The sequence below is a fragment of the Oncorhynchus mykiss genome, chromosome 3 (genome assembly GCF_057628025.1).
Source record: "Oncorhynchus mykiss isolate SJ-2025 chromosome 3, ASM5762802v1, whole genome shotgun sequence".
Classification (NCBI taxonomy): domain Eukaryota; kingdom Metazoa; phylum Chordata; class Actinopteri; order Salmoniformes; family Salmonidae; genus Oncorhynchus; species Oncorhynchus mykiss.
In genome coordinates, this window is record NC_143024.1 from 54,659,306 (window position 1) to 54,682,869 (window position 23,564).

A 23,564-nucleotide genomic window follows, 5' to 3' on the forward strand; every position below is an offset into this window, starting at 1 on the left:
CAATCCTCCTGTGGATCATCCAGATGGTCATTGGCAAACTTCACACGGGCCTGGACATGCGCTGGCTTGAGCAGGGGGACCTTGCGTGCGCTGCAGGATTTTAATCCATGACTGCGTAGTGTGTTACTAATGGTTTTCTTTGAGACTGTGGTCCCAGCTCTGTTCAGGTAATTGACCAGGTCCTACCGTGTAGTTCTGGGCTGATCCCTCACCTTCCTCATGATCATTGATGCCCCACGAGGTGAGATGTTGCATGGAGCCCCAGACCGAGGGTGATTGACCGTCATCTTGAACTTCTTTAATTTTCTAATAATTGCACCAACAGTTGTTGCCTTCTCACCAAGCTGCTTGTCTATTGTCCTGTCGCTCATCCCAGCCTTGTGCAGGTCTACAATTTATCTCTGATGTCCTTACACAGCTCTCTGGTCTTGGCCATTGTGGAGAGGCTGTTTGTTTGAGTGTGTGGACAGGTGTCATTTATACAGGTAACGAGTTCAAACAGGTGCAGTTAATACAGGTAATGAGTGGAAAACAGCAGGGCTGCTTAAAGAAAAACGAACAGGTCTGTGAGAGCCGGAATTCTTGCTGGTTGGTAGGTGATCAAATACTTATGTCATGCAATAAAATGCTAATTAATTACTTAAAAATCATGTAATGTGATTTTCTGGATTTTTGTTTTCGATTCCGTCTCTCACAGTTGAAGTGTACCTATGATAAAAATTACAGACCTCTACATGCTTTGTAAGTAGGAAAACCTGCAAAATCGGCAGTGTATCAAATACTTGTTCTCCCCACTGTATGCATAGTCACTTTAACGATACCTACATGTACATACTACCTCAATAAGCCTGACTAACAGGTGTCTGTAGCCTTGCTCCTCTTTTTTCAAATGTCTTTTTACTGTTGTTTTATTTCTTGGCTTACCTACACACACACACATACCTTCTTTTTTTTGCACCATTGGTTAGAGCCTGTAAGTAAGCATTTCACTGTAAGGTTTACGCCTGTTGTATTCGGCGCACATGACAAATAAACTTTTATTTGATTTGGTTTGGTTTAAACTTTGAAGTATGATGGGACTGCCATGTACCTAAATAATACCATGGCATTGCCTCATGGAAATACCATGGTTTTAATCTCTATTATACATTCTACCACGGTAACACACAATTATAATAAATGGTAACAAAAATTATCATAATGTACCATCTTTATTAATTGTGCGTTACCATAGTACAATGGCAGTATAATAAATAAACCCGCACAAGGTCAAAAGCGGCTGGTTGGTATTATTTTGAATTTATATACCTGTATGGGCAAGTTTCTGATAAAGTAACAGGCAGGCTACTATTGTTGGTCTAGTTTGTCTGTAACATCATAGAAAAGGGAAATACTTGCTATGAAAAAAAGGTCATACTTTCCATTTTTGCCCCAGTTTGGGTTTCCTGTGTTGCCAATATAAAATGTGGGAGAATGTGAGATGTAATCAAATCCAATCAAATATTATTTGTCATATACACATTTTTAGCAGATGTTCTTGCGGGTGTAGCGAAATGCTTGTGTTCCTAATCTTCCTAATCTTCCTAATGTAATGTAGCCTAATCTTTGGCATATTGTAATCATTTACAGTATTTATAGTCAAGGGGTGCTGTGTTTGTTTCGACCCCCGAGAGGCAGCCGCTCGCTCTAGTGGTTGATTCACGTGCTTTCACTCTACTGTAGAGTGGCTCTCGCACTAGCCTGCCTAGTCAGTGAGTCAGAGTCAGTTGAATGAGAGCCCGAGCCTGTTGGCAAGTTGCAGCGATGAGACAAGATCATAATTGGATGTGACTAAATTGTGGAGAAAAGGGTAAATTAAATATTTTATCATCACGTTGACTGAGTTATAAAGCATAGGATTTGAAACACCAAGGTAAGCGGAGTGTATTGATATACTTTTTATATTAAAAAAAGTAAATTAGCATAGAAGCTAACGTTGGCTAAAGTTATCATTAGAGAGTCATATTTACTGCCGCTGTTTACCCGCTCTTCAATGAATTTCTTCACTTTGACATGAGGAGCCCCGGTTAAAACGGGACTTGTCTCTTTTGAATGTCAGCCATTACATTCGGTTGAGCCGCATGGCAGAGTTGACTCTTTTCTGGCTTACAGACTGGCTGTCATTCGACAAGTTATCGTTGTGCTACGCACTGTCCATTTATTTGATGCTGAGCTTCTTCTCATCCAGAAACTTGTTCCCCTTGGCCATTTTCCAGATGATGTCCCTATAGTGGCGATTAGTGAAGCGTAGGATGACTTTGCGAGGGGCTCCATCAGATCTTCGTTTCCCAAGTTGATGTACCACGTCAATCACGCCTCTTAGCTTGTCTTTGATGCACGGAGCCACCTTTCCCAGGATATTGATGACTGATTCCCTAATGTCCTCTCCCTCTACCTCTCTTACACCTTGGATTTTCAGATTCCACCTGCGAGAGTACTGTTGAAGTTCATCTACATTCTCACGCAGCTCATTATTTTGGGATTGCAGTTTCTTCAGCTCGTTCTCTAGGAATGCTATATTTTCCTTGTTCTCACTCACAACTGTGTGAAGCTGACAGACAGTCTCTGACAAATTATCAATATTCTTTGATGTTGCTTCGGTAGCCACCTCTATGTTGGACACTTTGGCGAATGTAGCGTCTTGTTTTGTAGTCAGTGTCTGGATTGCAAAGAAAAGTTCAGACATGGACATGTCCTCTTTCACTTTTTTCTCCACAATATTTTTAATTGGGGTTCGAGGTAAAGAGGTTGCAAGGATCTCATCCTGGTCCGTCTTGTTCTTTCTCTTGCTTGAGCTAGTGGCATCTTGTGTATCCATGCTGCTCTGGCTCTCGTCATAGCTGGCATGCCTGCCGTGTTCTGTGAGGCTTGGATATTCCATCTTCTGTTGTCTTTCTGTCGTGTTCTTCCCATTCAATTTGACAAAACAATGTACTCTAAACTTGCTATATGTAGCTAAAACAAGTTATAGTTAGTTTCTTGCTACATTGAGAGTGTTAGGTTCTAAATAAAGAGAGTAAAAACTTGCGGACGACTAGTAAAGCTCAAACCAAGTTTATTCACCCAATGGGTCAGACAGTTGAACAGAGTAAGACATATTCACACAAGCACTGGTATTTAAACCTTCTTCCCATGCTAAGTCTCCTCCTTGCACATTTGGACAGCCAATACAGCTCTGTTACTGGACAGGACTTTAGTGATGCATGTTCTTTCTCACTTCATCTGACCTGACCTCGGCTAAAATTCCTCACTCCTCCCCAACTCACGGCTATCCTGATGTGTGTACCATGGTAGCTAGTACATTGAAATAAATATGTTTTTTTGGTCACTACCAGCCATGGTAGTGATAAAAAAACATGCTATTTTTTATTGTACTAGCTACCATGTTACATCTTTGTAAGGGAGGGTGGTAAAAGCTAGCTAGTGTTAACCCATGGATGACAAATCTAGATAGCTAAGCCCTGGCACAATCTCAACATGTTTTCCAATTCGATCAATAAACCTTACAAAATCGTCAAACTCATGACACATGTAATTAACAATATTTCACTATTTGAGACTTACATTGCACTTTTACACATTACAAACCTTTAGGTTTGTTGGGTTGGGTTGTTGGCTAGGTTAGGTTGTGTTTTGGAGGACGCATGGCTCTCGACCTTCGCCTCTCCCGAGTCCGTACGGGAGTTGCAGCGATGAGACAAGACTGTAACTACTACCAATTGGATACCACGAAATCGGGGGGTAAAATATATATCTCTTTTTTAAAAGAGCATCTGCTAAATGACAAAAATGTAAATGTAAATATCTATTGTTGCCTCTTACAAGCCAAATTGTAAACATCAGATGTGATAATTAAGTTTACTTGGTACTCAGAATGGCGCTGCAATGGGATAGCTGCCGTTTTACAGGCTCCTGACCAATTCTGCTATTTTTTTCTGATCTTAAATTATTTTGTACATAATGTTTTTATTTTGTGCCATCGTTTTCTATGACCGAAAAGAGTTTCTGGACATCAGAACAGAGATCGCTAACCTCGATTTGGATGAAGATTTATACTTCAATGAGTTGGCGGTGCTGGACATACTGCTCACCCCGGACCAGGCCTAAATCCCAAAGACTTGGAAAAGGAAAAGACAACGTAAGAGATGCCTACATACTGGCACCCTGATGAAACTACTTTGCAGAGCAAATAGTCCTCTCTCTACCCTGCGTTCTATTGGCAAATCACTGGAGATTAAACTGGATGAGCTCCCTTCAATAGTATCCAATCAATAGGACCTATGTTTCTCAGGGTCGTGGCTGAACAAGGACATGGATAATATACATCTAGCTGATTTTTCTATTCATCATCAAGACCATACAGCAGCTTGGGGTATGGTTAGGGAGAGGGGTATGTCTGTTAACAACAGCTGGTGCTCGCTCTGTAATATTAGAAGGAAGTCTTGAAGTTCTGTTCGCTGGATTTAGAATACCGCATGATAAGCTGTAGACCATACTATTTACCAAGAGGGTTTTCATTTATATTTTTCATAGCAGTCTATTTATCCCCACAAACTGATGCTGGCATTAAGATCGCACTCAACGAACTGTATAGGGCCATAAGCAAACAAACAAAAAAATGCTCATCCATTTCTACCAGCATGTCAACTGTGCAACTAGAGGAGACAAAATGTAGATCACCTTTACTCCACACACAGAAATGCATACAAAGCTCTCCCTCACCCTGCATTTCTCCAAAACTCTATCCCCCTGATTCCTACATTCAAGCAAATACTCAAACAGGAAGTGCCATTAACGCCCTCAATACAGAAGTGGTCAGATGAAGAAGATGCTAAGCTACAGGACTGTTTCGTTGGCACAGACTGGAATATGTTTCGACATTCATCCAATGGCATTGAGGAGTTTACCACATCAGTCACCAGCTAAAGTAATAGGTGCATGGACAACGTCATTCCCACAGTGACCGTACGTACATATTGTCAGGTAGCCATTTCCCTATTGTGATTTGTGGGATCTTGACTATGCATAGTTGCCTAGTAGCACTGTTAACGTCACGTTTCGTTTGTGCTTTATTGTTTTGTTTGGTGAGTTTTGATTTATTAAAATATGTGGAACTCTACGCACCTTGGTCCAATCATTATGACGAACGTGACAGAAGATCCCACCACCAAAGGACCAAGCAGCGTGGTCAGGAGGAGCAGTGATCCTAGGCCCAGGAGAAAAGTGAGTGGAGGACATCATGGACATGGGAGGAAGTTATGACAGAGGACAAGACCCTGCCATGGAAGCAGGCAGAGGCCGCGAAGGAGGATCAACGGCGACTCTGAAGTTCATGACCACGACGAAAGCCTGAGAGGCAGCCCCAAAAAAACATTTGGGAGGGGCACACGGGTTGGTCGGCAAAGCCGAGGGGCGAGTCTGAGAGCGAAGAAGAATATTGGGATAGACTGAGCGAGGAGTATTGTGAGATAGTTGAGGGGAGTGATGAGGTAGAGTGGGTGTTTTGGTGTCTGGAGCAAGACAGTCACCGTGAGGAGCGTGGGACCAGTCAGGCACCACGTTATGCGGAGATACGCAATGTGTCTTCAGTGCGCATCCACAGCCCGGTGCTTTCTGTGCCAGCTCCTCGCACTTGGCGTGCGAAAGGGAGCATCCAGCCAGGATGGGTTGTGCTGGCTCAGCGCTCCTGGTCTCCAGTAAGTCTCCTCGGTCGAAGGATGTCACGCCCTGACCATAGTGAGCTGTTTATTCTCTGTTGGTTGGGGCGTAGTAGTGACTAGGGTGGGTCATCTAGGTGATGAATGGTTTATGTTGACCTGGTATGGTTCCCAATCAGAGACAGCTGTTTATCGTTGTCTCTGATTGGGGATCATATTTAGGTAGCCATTTTCCCCATTGTGATTTGTGGGATCTTGAATATGTATAGTTGCCTAGTAGCACTGTTAGCGTCACATTTCGTTTGTGCTTTATTGTTTTGTTTGGTGAGTTTCGATTTATTAAAATATGTGGAACTCTACGCACGCTGTGCCTTGGTCCGATCATTATGACGAACGTGACACAAATCCCAACCCGAAGCCATGGATTATAGGAAACATCCACACTGAGCTAAAGGCTAGAGCTGCCACTTTCAAGGAGCGGAATACTAATCTGGACGTTTATAAAAATCATGCTACGACCTCAGACGAGCCATCAAGCAGTCCAACTACACCGGCTCTGATGCTCATCGGATATGTCAGGACTTACAAATTATCACGGATTACAAAGGGAAACCCAGCAACAAGCTGCCCAGTGACGCAAACCTACCAGACGAGCTAAATGCCTTCTATGCTCGCTTCGAGGCAAGCAACACTGAACCATGCATAAAAGCACCAGCTGTTCCAGACGACTGTATGATCACGCTCTCCATAGCGGATTTGAGTAAGCTTTAAACAGGTTAACATTCACAAGGTTACAGAGCCAAACGGATTACCAGGATGCGTACTCAGAGCATGCTCTGACCAATTGGCAAGTATCTTTTCAACCTCTCCCTGACCCCGTCTGTAATACCTACATGTTTCAAGCAAAGCACCATAGCATGCCCAAGCACGCCAAGGTAACCTGTCTAAATGACTTTGAAATGCTTTGAAACAGACTAGACCCACTCCAATTCGTATACCGCCCAAACAGATCCACAGATGACACAATCTCTAATGCACTCCACAATGCCATCTCCCACCTGGACAAGAGGAACACCTATGCGAGAGTGCTGTTCATTGACTACAGTTCAGCACCATTGTGTCCTCCAAGCTCATCACTAAGCTAAGGAAAACACATCCGCAACACTGACCCTCAATACGGGGGGCCCTCAGAGGTACATGCTTAGTCCCCTCCTGTACTCCCTGTTCACCCATGACCGCGTGGCCAGGCATGACTCCAACACCATCAGCCTATAGGGAGGAGGTCAGAGACCTGGCAATGTGGTGCCAGGAAAACAACCTCTCCCTCAACGTCAGCAAGACAAAGGAACTGATCGTGGACTACAGGGAATGGAGGGCTGACCACGACCCCGTTTACATTAACTGGGCTGTGGTGGAGTGGGTCGAGAGCTTCAAGTTCCTCAGTGTCCACATCACTAAAGATCTAGCATGGTCACATACACCAACACAGTTGTGAAGAGGGCACAACAACGCCTCTTCCCCTTCAGGAGGCTAAAAAGATTTGGTATGGGCCCTCAGATCCTCAAAAAAGTTTTTACAACTGCATCACTGTGAGCATCTTAACAGGCTGCATCACCACTTGGTATGGCAACTGCTTGGCATCCGACTGCAAGGCGCTACAGAGGGTAATGTGTACAGCCCAGTACATCGCTGGGGCCGAGCTCCCTGCCATCCAAGAGGGCCCTAGAAATTGTCAAAGACTCCAGACACCCAAGTCATAGACTGTTCTCTCTGCTACCGCATGGCAAGCGGCACCAAGTCTGGAACCAACAGGACCCTGAACAGCTTCTACCCCCAAAGCCATGAGACTGATAAATAGTTAAATAGTTAACCAAATAGCTATTCGGACTGCATTGACCCTTTTTGCACTAACTTTTTTGACTCTTCACATATGCTGCTGCTACTGTTTATTATACTATATATCCTATTGGCTAGTCACTTTATTCCTAGTTATATTTACATATTTACCTCAATTACCTCATACATTGACATCGTACTTGTACCCTGTGCCAAGTTATCATTACTCATTGTGTATTTATTATTCATTTTATTATTACATGTTATTCATTTTGTATTATTTCTCTATTTTCTTTCTCTGCATTGTTGGCAAGGGCCAGTAAGTCTACACCTGTTTATGAAGCATAAGTTACATTTCATTTAAGCTATTGTCTTTCATTTAAGTACAGTGTTCCACGACCTGAAAGCTCTTTGTGGCGTGCCAGGATATCCATCCCCTCGCATTTAGCCCACAAAGCCATAATGTTGTAGGCTTACTCTGTTCACAATTGATAGTTTGATACCAGTTGGGAAGAGATAAGTGGAATTACAATATTGTCTTGTCAACTGTAAACAATTTCTTTATGACACTGTTCTCCGTGTTGAGTTAAGCCTCTCCCTAAAACTGCATTTCATGCTTTGCTTTGCATGTCCTGTTGACACTGGTTATTCACATACACTATACTGTATATACAAAAGTATGTGGACACCCCTTCAAATTAGTGGATTTGGCTATTTCAGCCACACCTGTTGCTGACAAGTGTATAAAATCGAGCACAAAGCCATGAAATCTCCGTAGACAAACATTGGCAGTAAAATGGCATTACTGAAGTGCTCAGTAACTTACAACGTGGCCCGTCATAGGATACCACCTTTCCAACAAGTCAGTTCATCAAATGTCTTCCCTGTTAGAGCTGCCCTGGTCAACTGTAAGTGCTGTTATTGTGAAGTGGAAACGTCTAGGAGCAACAATGGCTCAGCTGTGAAGTGCTAGGCTACACAAGCTCACAGAATGGGACCGCCGAGTGCTGAAGCGCACAGCGCGTAAAAAATAGTCTGTCCTCAGTTGCAACTCTTACTACCGAGTTCCAAACTGCCTCTGGAAGTAAGGCCAGCACAAGAACTGTTCATTGTGAGCTTCATGAAATGGGTCTCCATGGCCGAGCAGCAGCACACAAGCCTACGATCACCATGTGCAATGCTAAGTGTCGGCTGGAGTTGTGTAAAGCTCGCCACCATTGGACTCTGAAGCAGTGGAAATGTGCTGTTTTTCATCATTTGGGCTAGGCCCCTTAGTTCCAGTGAAGGGAAATCTTAATGCTACGATTCTGTGCTTCCAACTTTGTGGCAACAGTTTGTTGAAGGACTTTTCCTGTTTCAGCATGACAATGCCCCCCATGTACAAAGAAGGGGCCATACAGAAATGGTTTATCGAGAACAGTGTGGAAGAACTTGACAGGCCTGCACAGAGCCCTGACCTCAACCCCGTCGAACACCTTTGGGATGAATTGGTACGCTGACTGCGAGCCAGGCTTAATCGCCCAACATCAGAGCCCGAACTCACTAATGCTCTTGTGGCTGAATGGAAGCAAGTCCCTACAGCAATGTTCCAACATCTAGTGGAAAGCCTTCCCAACTCCATATTAATGACCATGATTTTGGAATGAGATGTTCGACAAGCAGGTGTCCACATACTTTTGGTCATTTAGTGTAAGTATCACTCTCAGACTCAGCTAATTTTTGTCTTCCCTGTATTGTATGCCACAGGTCTACATGTACATTGCACTCTAAATGATAAGCACTGCCACACCCAATGTCCACTCACAATATGATTACACTACAGCAGACTATCTGTAGAAAATTCATACTCTGGAAAATTCTTAACATAATCATTCTCAAGAGCCCAATATCTTGAACATAACAGAAATTCGGTGGCCTTGAGAACCTTCATGCAAACCCAATGGACACGGCCGCGGGTAATAATCTTCAAGAGAATCAACTCGAATGCATTAGAATACATAGCCATCCAGGTGATTATTGGTGCATACCTTGTAATTGTAATTTTCATGGACTGACTTTTATCTCAGAATAATGACTAATGCATCTTCTGTGACTCAGGAGGACCTCCTTCTGCTATTGTGCGTTTGGTAACATGGAAGAGGGCATACATTACCTGACTCCATTACTTGATAATTGGTTTTCTTTGTGAAGACACAGCTTGTAGATTCACTGTGGGATCACTGAATTAGTAAAGAAGCTCTCTCAAGAGTCTCACCTTGACCACGCTGTCTAGTTGGAGTGCCCGAACCCTGGATACATGTTTTAGTTATGCCACACACTGTAAATAGAGATCGGGAAATCGATCGATGGACGATTTTCCAAATGTTCATTAATGTCTAACAACAGATCTAATAACTTGTCTGTGCACTGTATGGCTGTATTACAATGTATTAATTATTAGAACTCCTCTAATAAACCACACATTTTAGGTGTAGATTTGCTTTCCATAAACAATCACACAGACATACACAGACTGCCTGATTCAAACTGTATTTTATTTTCACGTCGTCCTGACCAGCCCGGTTCCAGCAACTATGGTGGATGGCTTACCAAGCCCACAGTGTAGTACAGCTCAGCTTACCTCAGAGGTGTGTTATACATATCTTGGCATACAGTATCTAATGCCGATGTTTCTGTCCTTTTTTTCAGGAAAACACTACCGCAAGTCCTGCGCCTCGTCTGGTGCCTGCCTCATCGCCTCCTCTGGCTACCAGCAGTTCTGCACGGGGAAACTCAACTCAGTGTGCATCAGCTGCTGCAACACACCCCTCTGTAATGGACCGCGTCAGAAGAAACAGAGTTCCAGAAAAAGAGTTCCCTCTGCTGCCTCGTCTCTAATCCCACCACACAGCCTCGCCCTCATTTTTATTTCCTTCCTCCTGCACCCATCCTCCATATTCTGCTGACAGAGCCTATGATTGGCTGGTTTTGTCTCATCAAGACTGTGGTCCAGCTTTTGGACTCAGCCTGTGTTTCAGTGAAAGGTTTCCCAGCCTGTACGGTGTCCATATCTTTAATGGATGTGTGACACTGTCCTAACATGGACACCGTATTTAGAAAATGTCCTAATATGGACAGTAACTTGAGGTCTAAAGACATTGACTGAAATTAGGTATTGATCCTGACAAATATGTTTATCGAGTGAGTCAGGTGCACCACATGTTTGATAGACAATGGGCAGGTTAACCAATGACCCAAGTTTATTTGACAAAAGCAAGCTACGTGTAATGGAAATGGAAGATATAGATCGACAACATTTTTATTCATTTGACAGGGGTGTTGTTTAACTTTTGCTGAACTTTCCTTATTGCTACAATGATGGAAACAGTGTTTTTTTGAATAAATGCTGATTGCCACCAGTCAAAAGTTTGGACAGACCTACTCATTCCAGGATTTTTCTTTATTTTTACTATTTTCTACATTGTAGAATAATAGTGGACACATCAAAACTATGAAATAACACATAGAATCATGTAGTAACCAAAAAAGTGTTAAACAAATCAACATATATCTTCAATTTGAGATTCTTCAAAGTAGCCACCATTTGCCCTGATGACAGCTTTTTGCACCCTCTTGGCATTCTCTCAACCAGCTTCATGAGGTAGTTACCTGGAATGCATTTCAATTTTAACAGGTGTGCCTTGAATTTCTTTCCTTCTTAATGCATTTGAGCCAATCAGTTGTGTTGTGACAAGGTAGAGTTGGTATACAGAAGATAACCCTATTTGGTAAAAGCCCACGTCCATATTATGGCAAGAACAGCTCAAATAATCAAAGAGAAACAACAGACCATTGTTACTTTAAGACATGAAGGTCAGTCGATGCGGAGCATTTCAAGAACTTTGAATGTTTCTTCAAGTGCAGTCGCAGAAACCATCAAGCGCTATGATGAAACTGGCTCTCATGAGGACCGCACAGGAATGGAAGACTCAGAGTTACATCTGCTACAGAGGATAATATCATTAGAGTTACGAGCCTCAGAAATTGCAGCCCAAATAAATGCTTCATAGAGTTAAAGTAACAGACACATCTCAACATCAACTGTTCAGAGGAAACTGTGTGAATCAGGCCTTCATGGTTGAATTGCTGCAAAGAAACCACTACTAAAGGACACCAATAAGAAGAAGAGACTTGCTTGAGCCAAGAAACATGAGCAATGGACATTAGACCGGTGGAAATCTGTCCTTCGGATTTTTGGACTCATCCACTCTGTCTCTGTGAGACGCAGAGTAGGTGAACGGATGATTTCCACATTTGTGGTACCCACCATGAAGCATGGAGGAGGAGGTGTGACGGCGTGGTGGCGTGGAGGTGCTTTGCTGGTTACACTGTCAGTGATTTATTTAGAATTCAAGGCAAGCTTAACCATGGCTACCACAGCATTCTGCAGCGATACGCCATCCCATCTGGTTTGAGCTTAGTGGATTGAGCTTATCATTTATTTTTCAACAGGACAATGACCAACACACTTCCAGGCTGTGTAAGGGCTATTTGACCAAGAAGGAGAGTGATGGAGTGCTGCATCAGATGACCAGGCCTCCACAATCCCCTGACCTCAACCCAATTGAGATGGTTTGGGATGAGTTGGACTGTGGAGTGAAGGAAAAGCAGCCAACAGGGGCTCAGCATATGTGGGAACTCCTTCAAGACTTCAAGACTGTTGGAAAAGCATTCCAGGTGAAACTGGTTGAGAGAATGCCAAGCGTGTGCAAAGCTGTCATAAAGGCAAATGGTGGCTACTTTGAGGAATCTCAAATATAAAATATATTTTGATTTGTTTAACACTTTTTTGGTTAGAACATTATTCCATATGTGTTATTTCATAGTTTTTATGTATTCACTATTATTCTGCCATGTGTAAAATAGTAAAAATAAAGAAAAATCCTTGAACTAATAGCTGTGTCCAAACTTTTGACTAGTACTGTATGCTGGGCACATGATGTCATCGCATTACTTTAAAGCTCCACTCCACGTTTAGTTCTAAATGCCAACTGCTTGGAACAACAACAAAAAATACTATAAAATCAATGTTTCTTTGCAGGACAAGGATTGTCCTGACTTTCACAAAGAGGCCTGAATTGCTTTGCCTTGCTTTTCAAGATTTACCATCCAATTATTTCAGATCTACATTAGTGTAAGTTTCACCATGGCATGGACAGTGGCAGTACGTTGGCACATGATAGTTATTATAATATGGCAAATATTAGTAAATGATTTCATTTGATCAATGTTGCTGGCTTTTGCAAGCCTACCTGAGAAATTAAACAGATAGGTGGGAGGGCATACTGGCTGTCGCCAAATTATTAATGCGCTATTTGCCTAAATGTGTAATAGAATCACATAAACCACATTTTATTCGACACTGTAGGTTTTTGCTAAAAAAAAAGTTTTTTAGGTGTGACATCACTATGTACAGCTGTTTTTATTGACACAAGATAGTTAATTGGAAACGCACCGTAACAGGCAATTGTCACATGTATTTTCTATGCAAACTTTCTAAATGTCAACAAAAAAGTCACTGGACAAGTTAATCGAAACATAGCTGTTGACTGGCCAACTGAGGGCACTAGAAGGTAATATGTACATTTATAGATGAACTGGATGAGGTATATTTGTACAGTAGATAAAATGGAGTACAGAGACAAAAGATGAAAAAAACCCACAAATAACACAACAGAGGAAGTGACCATTTTTAATGTTAAAATAATGATGCTGATACAGTAGTGATGAAACAAAAATTACATTTGTCTTGAGATCAAATCATATGCACTGGGTCCAATTTAGGAAGTGGTCAACTCTGTCAGTGGATGCCATACAAATGAATAGAAAAGTATACTTTGGACACAATGTACAATGCAGACACCATGTCATGATGAATAATGTTGAGCTTAGTTTTCAGTCGCATCTTAAGTGACTGTGAAAATATGAGTTACAGTAGGGCCAAGAGAAGTGTCATCTCATGTAATGGAAACAAATCACTGTAATTAACACTGTTCAAATACCAAGCTTTTCCAGTGTTCCAGGCATTACAATGTACAGTATGAGATGAAATTGGTAAAAATGTCCTGACTGTTCTTTGACTGGATGTATTACTGTATTTTAGACTCCTCACATATTATGTCTGTAGAGGCACCTCTCTGACAAATCAGCTTGTGGCAGATTGTTGAAATCTGAGTTGGATGACACCCTGTATCCCTCTCCGATGAATTGAATACTGTAATACTGAACACAGCTAAGTGTCTCTCTTTTGGTTCATCTTTCAAAGTCACCTAGAAGTCTTTCTGGACTGTATTGACTCACAACGTCAATTCTACTTCATAACCTCAGCCAAGAAGCATGTTAGAGCACAAGTCAAAACAACTGTCATACGTGTATTTTAATAAACTTATATTTCAGTCTCTTCGGGGATGTTTCCCTTTCCGACTGAATTTGAAAGTGATTCATCGGTTGTGGGGAGGGCCTCCTCAGGGCTGCGAGGGGGAGTGTCCTTAGGACTATGGAAGGTAGTGAATGTAGGCATCTTGAACTCCTTGCTCTGAGTCTGAGTAGACCTGTTGCCACCACCACGACGCAGTGACTTTAGCAGGGGCCGCAGTGAGCGGGCCGAGTTGGCCTCGAAGCTCCTCAGAGTCCGTTTGTTTACGTGCTCGATGGTGAGGCGGCAGCGTAGCACCTGGACGAAGACCTGTCGGAACTGGCGGGAAGAGAGGTTGTACAGGAAGGGGTTGAGCACGGAACTAAGGTAGAAGAAGGTGTCGGCCACAGGGTGCAGCACCACATAGTTGCGGAAGTAGGACATGGTCCAGCTGGACTTGGGCACGGCGGCTGTCATCAGGCGACGCACCTGGTTGGGCAGCCAGCACACGGTAAGGGAGCCCACGATTAAACCTGAGAAAGAGGGAGGGGGAGCGAGAGAGAGAGAGAGAGAGAGAGAGGGAAGGAAGGAAAGAGAAAAAGTAATTAAGAATATTCGATAATGGTAGTAGGGGGCAGTGGACCACACCTGGGTTAAAATATATCCATATTAAGTATTTGATATTTAAATACTTGTTTTATGTGTATTTTCAAATAAAGTGATTAAATCAGCTACTTCTGTTTGAAGTGTTTGAAAGTATTTTCAAATAACATCCTATAAAATAGCAAGAATTATTTTCAAATACTTATTTACAAATATATTATTTCAAATACCACCTAGAAGACCTGGGTTCAAATGCATGGGGTGTTTAAATATTTCATATTTTAAAATACACTGAGTGTGGCAAATAAACCTGACAGATATCTTGCAGCTCCCACAACACGAGTAATAATTTTACATTTTTTAAAGATAAAGATACAAAGCGGTAATTAGAAACAACAACACAATGACAATTTTAAAAGCTAGGAAAATGTATATAAATCAGAATTAAACAACAGTTGGACTGTTCCTATCGCCTTCTTAGACTCAACAACTCTGAAGCAATTATCAGCAGACAAAAAATAATGACTAAAAACAGAGATCACCCAAGAATAAATATTAGATGCTGTTAAAACAGTTGCATGGAGAAAAGCACCAAGAATGAATGGCTTTCCCATAGAATTCTAAGTTATTTGGGTCAAAGTAGCCCCCCTACTTACATATGACAACACGTCACTCAATTCAGTACTACCTAGTTCCATGTATCAAACAGTTAATTCAGTCAAATTAAAACCAGGAAAATCTGAAGAGTCCTCTGCTGATTAAAGACCCACAAGTTTAATAAATTGTGACAAAATGATAACAAAGATTAAAAGCAATAGAATTGCAAACGTCACACCAGACTTCATATACACTACCGTTCAAAGTTTGGGGCCACTTAGACATTTTTTGTACGTTAAAATAACATCAAATTGATCCGAAATACAGTGTAGACATTGTTAATGTTGTAAATGACTATTGTAGCTGGGAACAGCAGAATGTTTATGGATGATCTACATAGGCACACAGAGGCCCATTATCAGCAACCATGTTAGCTAATCCAGGTTTATCCTTTTAAAAGGCTAATTGATCATTAGAAAACCCTTTTGCAATTATGTTAGAACAAGCTGAAAACTGTTGTTCTGATTAAAGAAGAAATAAAACTGTCCTTCTTTAGACTAGTTGAGTATCTGGAGCATCAGCATTTGTGGGTTCGATTACAGGCTCTAAATGTCCAGACACAAAGAATTTACTTCTGAAACTCGTCAGTCTATTGTTGTTCTGAGAAATGAAGGCTATTCCATGCGAGAAATTGCCAAGAAACTGAAGATCTTGTACAACGCTGTGTAGTAAGTACTCCCTTCACAGAACAGCACAATCTGGCTCTAACCAGAGTAGAAAGAGGCGTGGGAGGCCCCAGTGCGCAACTGAGCAAGATGACAAGTACATTATAGTGTCTAGTTTGAGAAACAGAAGCCTCACAAGTCCTCAACTGGCAGCTTGATTTAATAGTACCCGCAAAACACCAGTCTCAACGTCAACAGTGAAGAGGCGACACCGGGATGCTGGCCTTCTAGGCAGAGTTCCTCTGTCCAGTGTCTGTGTTATTTTGCACATCTTAATCTTTTCTTTTTATTGGCCAGTCTGAGATATGGCTTTTTCTTTGCAACTCTGCCTAGAAGGCACGCATCCCAGAGTCGCCTCTTCACTGTTGACGTTGAAACTGGTGTTTTGCGGGTACTATTTAATGAAGCTGCCAGTTGAGGACTTGTGAGGCGTCTGTTTCTCAAACTAGACACTCAGTTGACTAACTGTAGCCCGTCTGTTGCTCTGCACAACTCATGTCAGCCTCCTTTGACTTCTTTCATCAATGACCCATTTTCGACCACTGACCTGCCGTTGGCTGGATGTCCTTTGACCATTCTAGATACACACAGGAATCAGTTGAGCGAGAAAACCGTACCCCGTTCAAGGGCACTTAAATATTTTGTCTTGCCCATTCACCCTCTGAATATCACACATAACAATCCATGTCTCAATTTATTGATGTGGATTTAACAGGTGACATCAATAAGGGATCATAGTTTTAACCTGGATTCACCTGGTTAGTCTGCCATGGAAACATCAGGTGTTCCTAACGTTTTATACACTCAGTGTACATGCCTATACTTTCCAAATGTATTTCCAAATACATTAAAATACTCAACTACTTGTATTCTAAATGAAATATCCAAATACTGTACTTACTCTGAAATGTCATTGAAATACCCAAAATAGTATTTCAACCCAGGTCAGTTGACTACTGAATAATGCAAATATTTTTGTGTAGATTGGGTTTGCTTTGCCATCTAAACCAGCGTTGATGCAATGATATGCTTTCAAGAATACTCAGAAACAATGCCTTTTGTTGGTGTTTTTGGACATTTTTGTGCTGTCTCTTTACATTAACTGGTCTGTGCTGTTGTAAAAAAAAAAACACTGCCAGCTAGTCCTTAGGGCAAGGTGATTTCAAATTGCATTTAAATAATGTGTATTTATTTATATTCATATCAGCATTCTACTATTATGAATTGAGGACTGAAATTGAAATGCTGTGAAATTCAAAAAAAGGGAAAACAGAAATGATGGGGTGTGGAGTTATTTTCTTCAGCCCTGTCTCACAGTAAAGTGGAGCTGAGAGTGTAAGAGGTGCAGTATGGGTCGACACTGTGAGGGGTCCATTAGAGAAATTCCCTAAAGGGTAATTAAACTTTCTTACTGTCTCCTTGCTCATTTTATTGAATGTCAGACTACAACAGTACCCATTCTAATGAAAAACATTATACAACAAATGAAGAAAAAACCTAAACAGGGATATATGTATTTTTATCCGATTTATGTTTTCATTAATGGGGCTTTCTTAGCTGGGTGTAACTGAAGTGTAACTGTGCCAGGCAATTATTTTTAAAAGAAAATCCCAGAATAAAGGCAACTGCTGAAAAACATTGTTATGACTAAACATTATCCTTGCCAAAATAAATTAAATGGGATTTTAATAAGAAGGCCAAAACATTTTCTTGGTAGGTCTCAGACTGTAGAAATCCTCTGTGATGATGAGGCACAGGTTTTTGATACATTCCTACCTGGCTAATGTTGTATGTACTGTACCTCTTTGGGGGAAACACTGCTCCCACACACATAGTTACGATCCTCATTCATTTATTTGAACACTTTTAAATATTAAAACAAATAAGTATTAAACAGTCTAACACCTTAAGTGTTGAAATAAATAGTTGAACAATTTAGTTTAACAATTTGCTGACAAACACTTACATGAAGTTGTAGATTCTACAAGACATAACTATTTACACTATTCTTACTACCAGTACATACTCAGCTGCTTATCTAGAAATCCACATGCAAATGACAGTTCCTGTTGGCTTTGGCTCATACATGTTCTTTGTGCAGACTTGAGTCTATTTGAAAGACATCATTCAGCAGGTTGATCTTCCATTTACAAACAGAATTCTTCCACAGTGTGAATGCACAATGAGGCAAAGTCATACAGTAATCATGGCTGTGAAGCAGCAAGCTAACCTTCACTTTATCCCTGGGGGAACTATGAAGTAAAGGTTTAGTTTGAATCTACCAACTGTCAGGAATGGGTCTTCAAAAACTCAAGACAGAAAAACTTTAATGTCAAACATACAGTATAGGCTTAGATAATTGGCATCAGCCTGGTGTGTTATGTTTATGCTATAATTGGTGCACAAACCATGAGTTATGGTCTCAGCACATCTATCATATGCGTTAAGCGTCATACTAAAGTAGACTAAGCTGACAGTTTAGCATGTGGAGGTTACGTGGAGTGGAACAGGGAAACCTAAGAGCAGACTCAGACGAGGGGACTGGGATGAAGTAACCAAGGTATTTATTGAAACACAGGGGGAAGATGGAGTGCAGGCCAGGGGAAGCTCGGGCGGGTTGCAGGAAACCAGGTACGGAGGCTGAGGCTGGAGCGAGAGGGGTTGAGACAGGGTAAGCAGGTCCTGAGGGGAATCCAAGGGAGCAGTAGAGTGGGGAATCCAGGGCAAAGTAGCAGGATGAGGAGACATGGGACTGGAGACATGGACCAGGAGTCAGAGTGGGCAGAACAGTAACGGAGAGGAAAACTGTGTCAGGCAAGGAAAACAGGCACAACAGGATCTAAATAGTAACAAACGGATAGAACCGTAGACTGACTGAGCAGAGATTACGATCTGGCAGTGTTGAAGTAGCAGGGCTGAATATTTGTAGAGGTCTTGATTATGGAACGGATTGCAGCTTGTGGGGATCTGCTGACTCCAGCACACCTGTCACTGCCCACACAATCACACACAGAGGGAGAGAGAGAGAGCACTGGGGTGGTGGCAGTTCAAGGAACTGCTGCAGGAGGAGACAGGGGACTAGAGCAGACAGGTTTAATCAGGGATACATGGAAGGCAGGATGGATCCTGAGAGAGGATGGGAGTTTCAGGTGCACAGCAGAGGGGTTAATGACACGGTCAACTTCAAAGGGACCAATGAATCGGGATGGAACGTTTATTCGATGCCACCTTCAATGGCAGGTCCTTTGATGAGAGCCATGTCTTTTGAGCTGGGGTGTAGACTGGGGCTGAGACCCGGCGATGGTTGGCTTGGGACTGGGTCCTGTCTGGGCACGAAGAAGGGCAGCCTGAGCCTTCCTCCAGGTACGAAGACAACTGCGCAGATGGTCCTGGACAGAGGGAACCGCAACCTCTTGGGCGGGGAACAAGTGGGGTTGGTAACCCAGAACACACTCAAAAGGTGACATACCTGATGAGGAGTTGGTGAGGTTGTTGTGGACATATTTAACCCAGGGTAGCTGAGTGCTCCAGGAGGAAGGGTTAGCAGATGTCATGCAGTGTAGGGCATTCTCCATCTCTTAGTTGGCCTGTTTAGTCTGGCCGTTGGTCTGGGGATGATATCCAGAAGAAAGACTGACATTGATACCAAGAGCTGAACAGAAGGATCTCCATACCTAGGAGGTAAACTGGGGTCCCCTGTTGGAAACAATGTCAATGGTAATGCCATCCAGACGAAATACATGGGGTACTAGCAGGTCCGCAGTCTCCCTGGAGAACAGGAGCTTGGAGAGCGGAATGAAGTGAGCCATTTCAGAAAACCTGTCAATAATGGTGAGGATAACAGAGTTACTGTTAGATGGGGGAAGGCCAGTGATGAAGTCCAGAGCTATGTGTGACCAGGGGCGACTGGGTATGGGAAGACAGCGCAGCAGCCCGGAAGTGGGTTTAGTGGAGGTTTTGTTCCGGGCACAAACTGAGCAGGACAGAGCCCTCCAGTCAGTGACGTCATTCCTCAAGAGCCAGCTTAACTGCCAGGAGTTACTGGTTTCCAATGTCAAAATTCCTCTCTGCAGGTGAGAGTTTACGGGAAAAGAATGCACATGGGTGGAACGTCTGATCAGAAGGATAACGTTGAGACAGAACAGCACCTACCCCGGTGTCAGAGGCGTCCGCCTCCACGATGAAATGGAGTCCTGGGTCAGGCTAAGGACCGGAGGTGAAGCGACGCTTGAGTTTCAGGAATGTTGCCTCTGCCTCAGGAGTCCAGTTGAATGGGGTGGAGGTGAGAGGGGTGAGAGCTGCAGCCAGACGGCTGTAGTTGCAGAGGAAATGTCTGTAAAAATGTGCAAACCCCAGGAAACGCTGTAGCTGCTTCAGGTTGGAGGGCGCAGGCCACTCTGTGACTAACATGACCTTGGCGGGGTCCATACATAACTGTCCCTGTCCAATAATATAACCCAGGAAAGACACTGAGGCAGCATGGAACTCGCATTTTTCAGCTTTAACAAAAAGCTTATTCTCCAACAGCCATTGAAGAACTTGGCGAATGTGTTGCTGGCGAGCCTCAGGGTCCTTGGAAATAATCACAATGTCATCTAAATAGACAAAAACGAAGTATCCAATCACATCCCTCAGCACATTATTGACTAGGTTCTGGAAAACAGCCGGGGCGTTAGTAAGACCAAAAGGCATGACCAAATACTCAAAGTGACCCAGTGGTTTGTTGAACACAGTCTTCCACTCGTCCCCCTCTCTTATGCGGACAAGGTGATAGGCATTCCGGAGGTCGAGTTTGGTAAACACCATGGCACCATGGAGGGGGGCAAAAGCAGAGCTGATGAGTGGCAAATGGTACTTGATCTTTACTGTGATATTATTCAGCCCACGGAAGTCTATGCACGGCCTCAGTGACCCATTCTTCCTTTTCACAAAGAAAAACCCAGCACCCACAGGGGAGGAAGATGGCTTGATGAGTCCTGCAGCCAGAGAATCCTGGATGTACCTCACCATAGCCTCTTCCTTGGGGCAAGAGAGGTTAAATAACCGGCTACTGGGAAGAGGAGCTCCAGGCTGGATGTAAATGGGACAGTTGTATGGCCAATGAGGCGGCAATGACAGGGCATGGTGCTTGCTGAACACAGGAGCTTGATCGTGATACTCTGGAGGAACTGATGACTGGTCCGGAGGTTCTGGAATGAACTGGGACACAGACAAGGCAGGGAGGGGGAAGGGCAGAATGTAGACAATTAGAGTGACAAAATTAACTCCAAGTGGTTACTTTTCCGGCGGTCCTGTCAATCTTTGGGTTGTGTAGCTTTAAACATGGATGGCAAAAAACCAGGGGGGAGTAAGTACAGTCGATTATGTGGAAACTGATCTTTTCCTGGTGGTGTCCAGAGAGACCCGGGATGACAGGGATGGTTCTCTCAGACACGGGCGAGGAGCTGTCCGTTGAGAGCATTGGTATCAAGGGGTGATTCGAGTGGGACAGTGTCCAGGCCCAACACCTCGGTCCAGGAAGCTCCCGTCGGCGCTCGAGTTGATGAGAGCAGATAGAAAAAAAGCCTGGCTCTGACAGACAAGGTTGCCTTCAAGCAAGGGTCTGCGGGAAGATGGGCAGGCGATTTGGCTCAACAGTAGATCCCCCACTACTGCCGAGCCCCCTTTTTTGCTGGACGCAGGGGACAAGTGGAGACAAAGTGACCAACCTGGCCACAGTATAGGCAGCTCCTAGCGCCAATTCGCCTCTGCCTCTCCTCTGGAGAGAGACGGGTCCGGCCGAAATACATGGATTCAGGATCAGGAAGAGCCTTGGAAAGGGATGCAGTCGAAGAAGGAGAACAAGGCGCTGAACAGATGTTATGGTGCATGCAACCCTACCTACTCTCTCCCTCCAATGCTCACTGAAACGGTTGTCGAAGCCGATAGCGAGAGAGATGAGTTCATCGAGTCTATCAGGCTCATACCTGGACACCAACTTGTCCTTGATGGTTTCAGTGAGCGCGTTCTGGAATGCTCCCTGAAAGGGCTACCATTTCTGCAGCTCTCAGCGGCGAGGGTGCAGAACTCACATACCATCTCAGCAACACTATGGTGGTCTTGATGGAGGGACAGGAGTCGGTTAGAAGCATCCTTACTGATCGTACTGTTACGCGGAGTGGAACAGAGAAACCCAAGAGCAGTCTCAGATGAGGGGACTGGGATGAAGTAACCAAGGTATTTATTGAAACACAGGGGGAAGATGGAGTGCAGGCCAGGGGAAGCTCAGGCGGGTTGCAGGAAACTAGGTGCGGAGGCTGAGGCTGGAGCAAGAGGGGTTGGGACAGGGTAAGCAGGTCAGGAGGGGAATCCAAGGGAGCAGTACTGTGGGGAATCCAGGGCAGAGTAGCAGGATGAGGAGACGTGGGACTGGAGACATGGACCAGAGTCAGAGCGGGCAGAACTGTAGCGGAGAGGAAAACCGTGTCAGGCAAGGAAAACAGGCACAATAGGATCAAAATAGTAACAAACGGATAGAACCGTAGACTGACTGAGCAGAGATTACGATCTGGCAGTGTGGAAGTGGCAGGGCTGACTATTTGTAGAGGTCTTGATTATGGAACAGGTTGCAGCTGTGGGGGTTTGCTCTGACTCAGCACACCTATCTCTGCCCACACAATCACACACAGAGAGAGAGAGGGAGAGGGAGAGAGCACTGGGGGAGTGGTGGCAGGTTAATGAGACACGGGATGAGCAGTAGAGGGCGTCGCAGGAGTAGATGTAACAGTGGAGGTTAAACTCCAACCCTGGGTGGTAGTGAGTTTGGACTATTATAGTCTAACTATTCTCTTACTTATGCACATGCTAGTACTGTGTTGAAGATACATTATGTCCAATATCCACATTCAACCATATTTCTAAATCTAAATTAATAATGCTTAGTTACACACCAACAAATGCATCCTGAAGATACAACTTACTGAAAGTGTTTACTGAATGCATCAAGAACTCAAACTTAACGTGTCGATGGGCACCAATTTCCCAATTGACATCAATTCAAGGAAATCGAAATTGACAAGATCCACAGCTCGAGTTACAGACATCGGAGAGGCAAAAAAGTATGTATATTTTATTCATTACAAACATGTCTCTAGACAATACATGCCTAAAGGGGTAAACAGAAAACTGATAGGGTAAGTCAAATGGAAACCTCTCAAAGAATATTGAGGACGAATACATGAATAACAAAGCTATTAAATCTGTATTTGCTCCAGTGGTGTTCAAACCTTTTTTACATCTGGACAAATTTTCACCAGTCCAAATGTAAGAAAAGGTTGACAAAAACAGCACAATTTTCTGAGTGTATGACTGTGCATGAAATATCTCACCATATTACATTACTATAACCAAGGGGTTTGTGATAATTTGACCATCAATAATAGATCTGCTTCTCTGGCCATTTGTATTGTGCAGACCAAGTTGTTCTTGTGCATGTTGGCCTTTAATTGAAAATGAGCATAATAATCCAGGGAGGAATTTCTCATTCAACTGTCACGGTTTGGGCCATATAATTTCTATAGACAAATAATGAAATTACTTTTTAGGCCAGTCATTAGTACTCCATAGCAGCTATTTGTTAGCTACGTAAAATTGATTTGTAATTATTTTCTTGTCAAATGTAAATTTTATCTATAACGATAGATAGGTATGTCAGAGACGCATACTACTCAAAAT

General features: G+C 43.2%; 2 protein-coding genes and 1 long non-coding RNA gene across 5 annotated transcripts in view; 1 reads left to right on the top strand and 2 right to left on the bottom strand.

Moving 5' to 3' along the window:
• The window catches only part of LOC110519992 (ly6/PLAUR domain-containing protein 1-like), a 53,480-nt gene extending 38,820 nt beyond the window's left edge, over positions 1 to 14,660 (top strand). Inside the window, exon 3 of the mRNA XM_021596932.3 lies at positions 10,221 to 14,660. Within this exon, the coding sequence (XP_021452607.3) occupies positions 10,221 to 10,477 (257 nt within the window). The 3' untranslated portion in view covers positions 10,478 to 14,660. The remainder of the gene's footprint in view (positions 1 to 10,220) is intronic.
• The window catches only part of LOC149984610 (uncharacterized), a 755,830-nt gene that overhangs the window by 501,684 nt on the left and 230,582 nt on the right, over positions 1 to 23,564 (bottom strand). The window lies entirely within an intron of this gene.
• The window catches only part of LOC110519987 (G protein-coupled receptor 39), a 56,826-nt gene continuing 46,509 nt past the window's right edge, over positions 13,248 to 23,564 (bottom strand). For both annotated transcript variants that reach the window (XM_090229563.1, XM_090229564.1), the window contains one exon: positions 13,248 to 14,459. In XM_090229563.1, the coding sequence (XP_090085689.1) occupies positions 13,957 to 14,459 (503 nt within the window). In that variant the 3' untranslated portion in view covers positions 13,248 to 13,956. The remainder of the gene's footprint in view (positions 14,460 to 23,564) is intronic.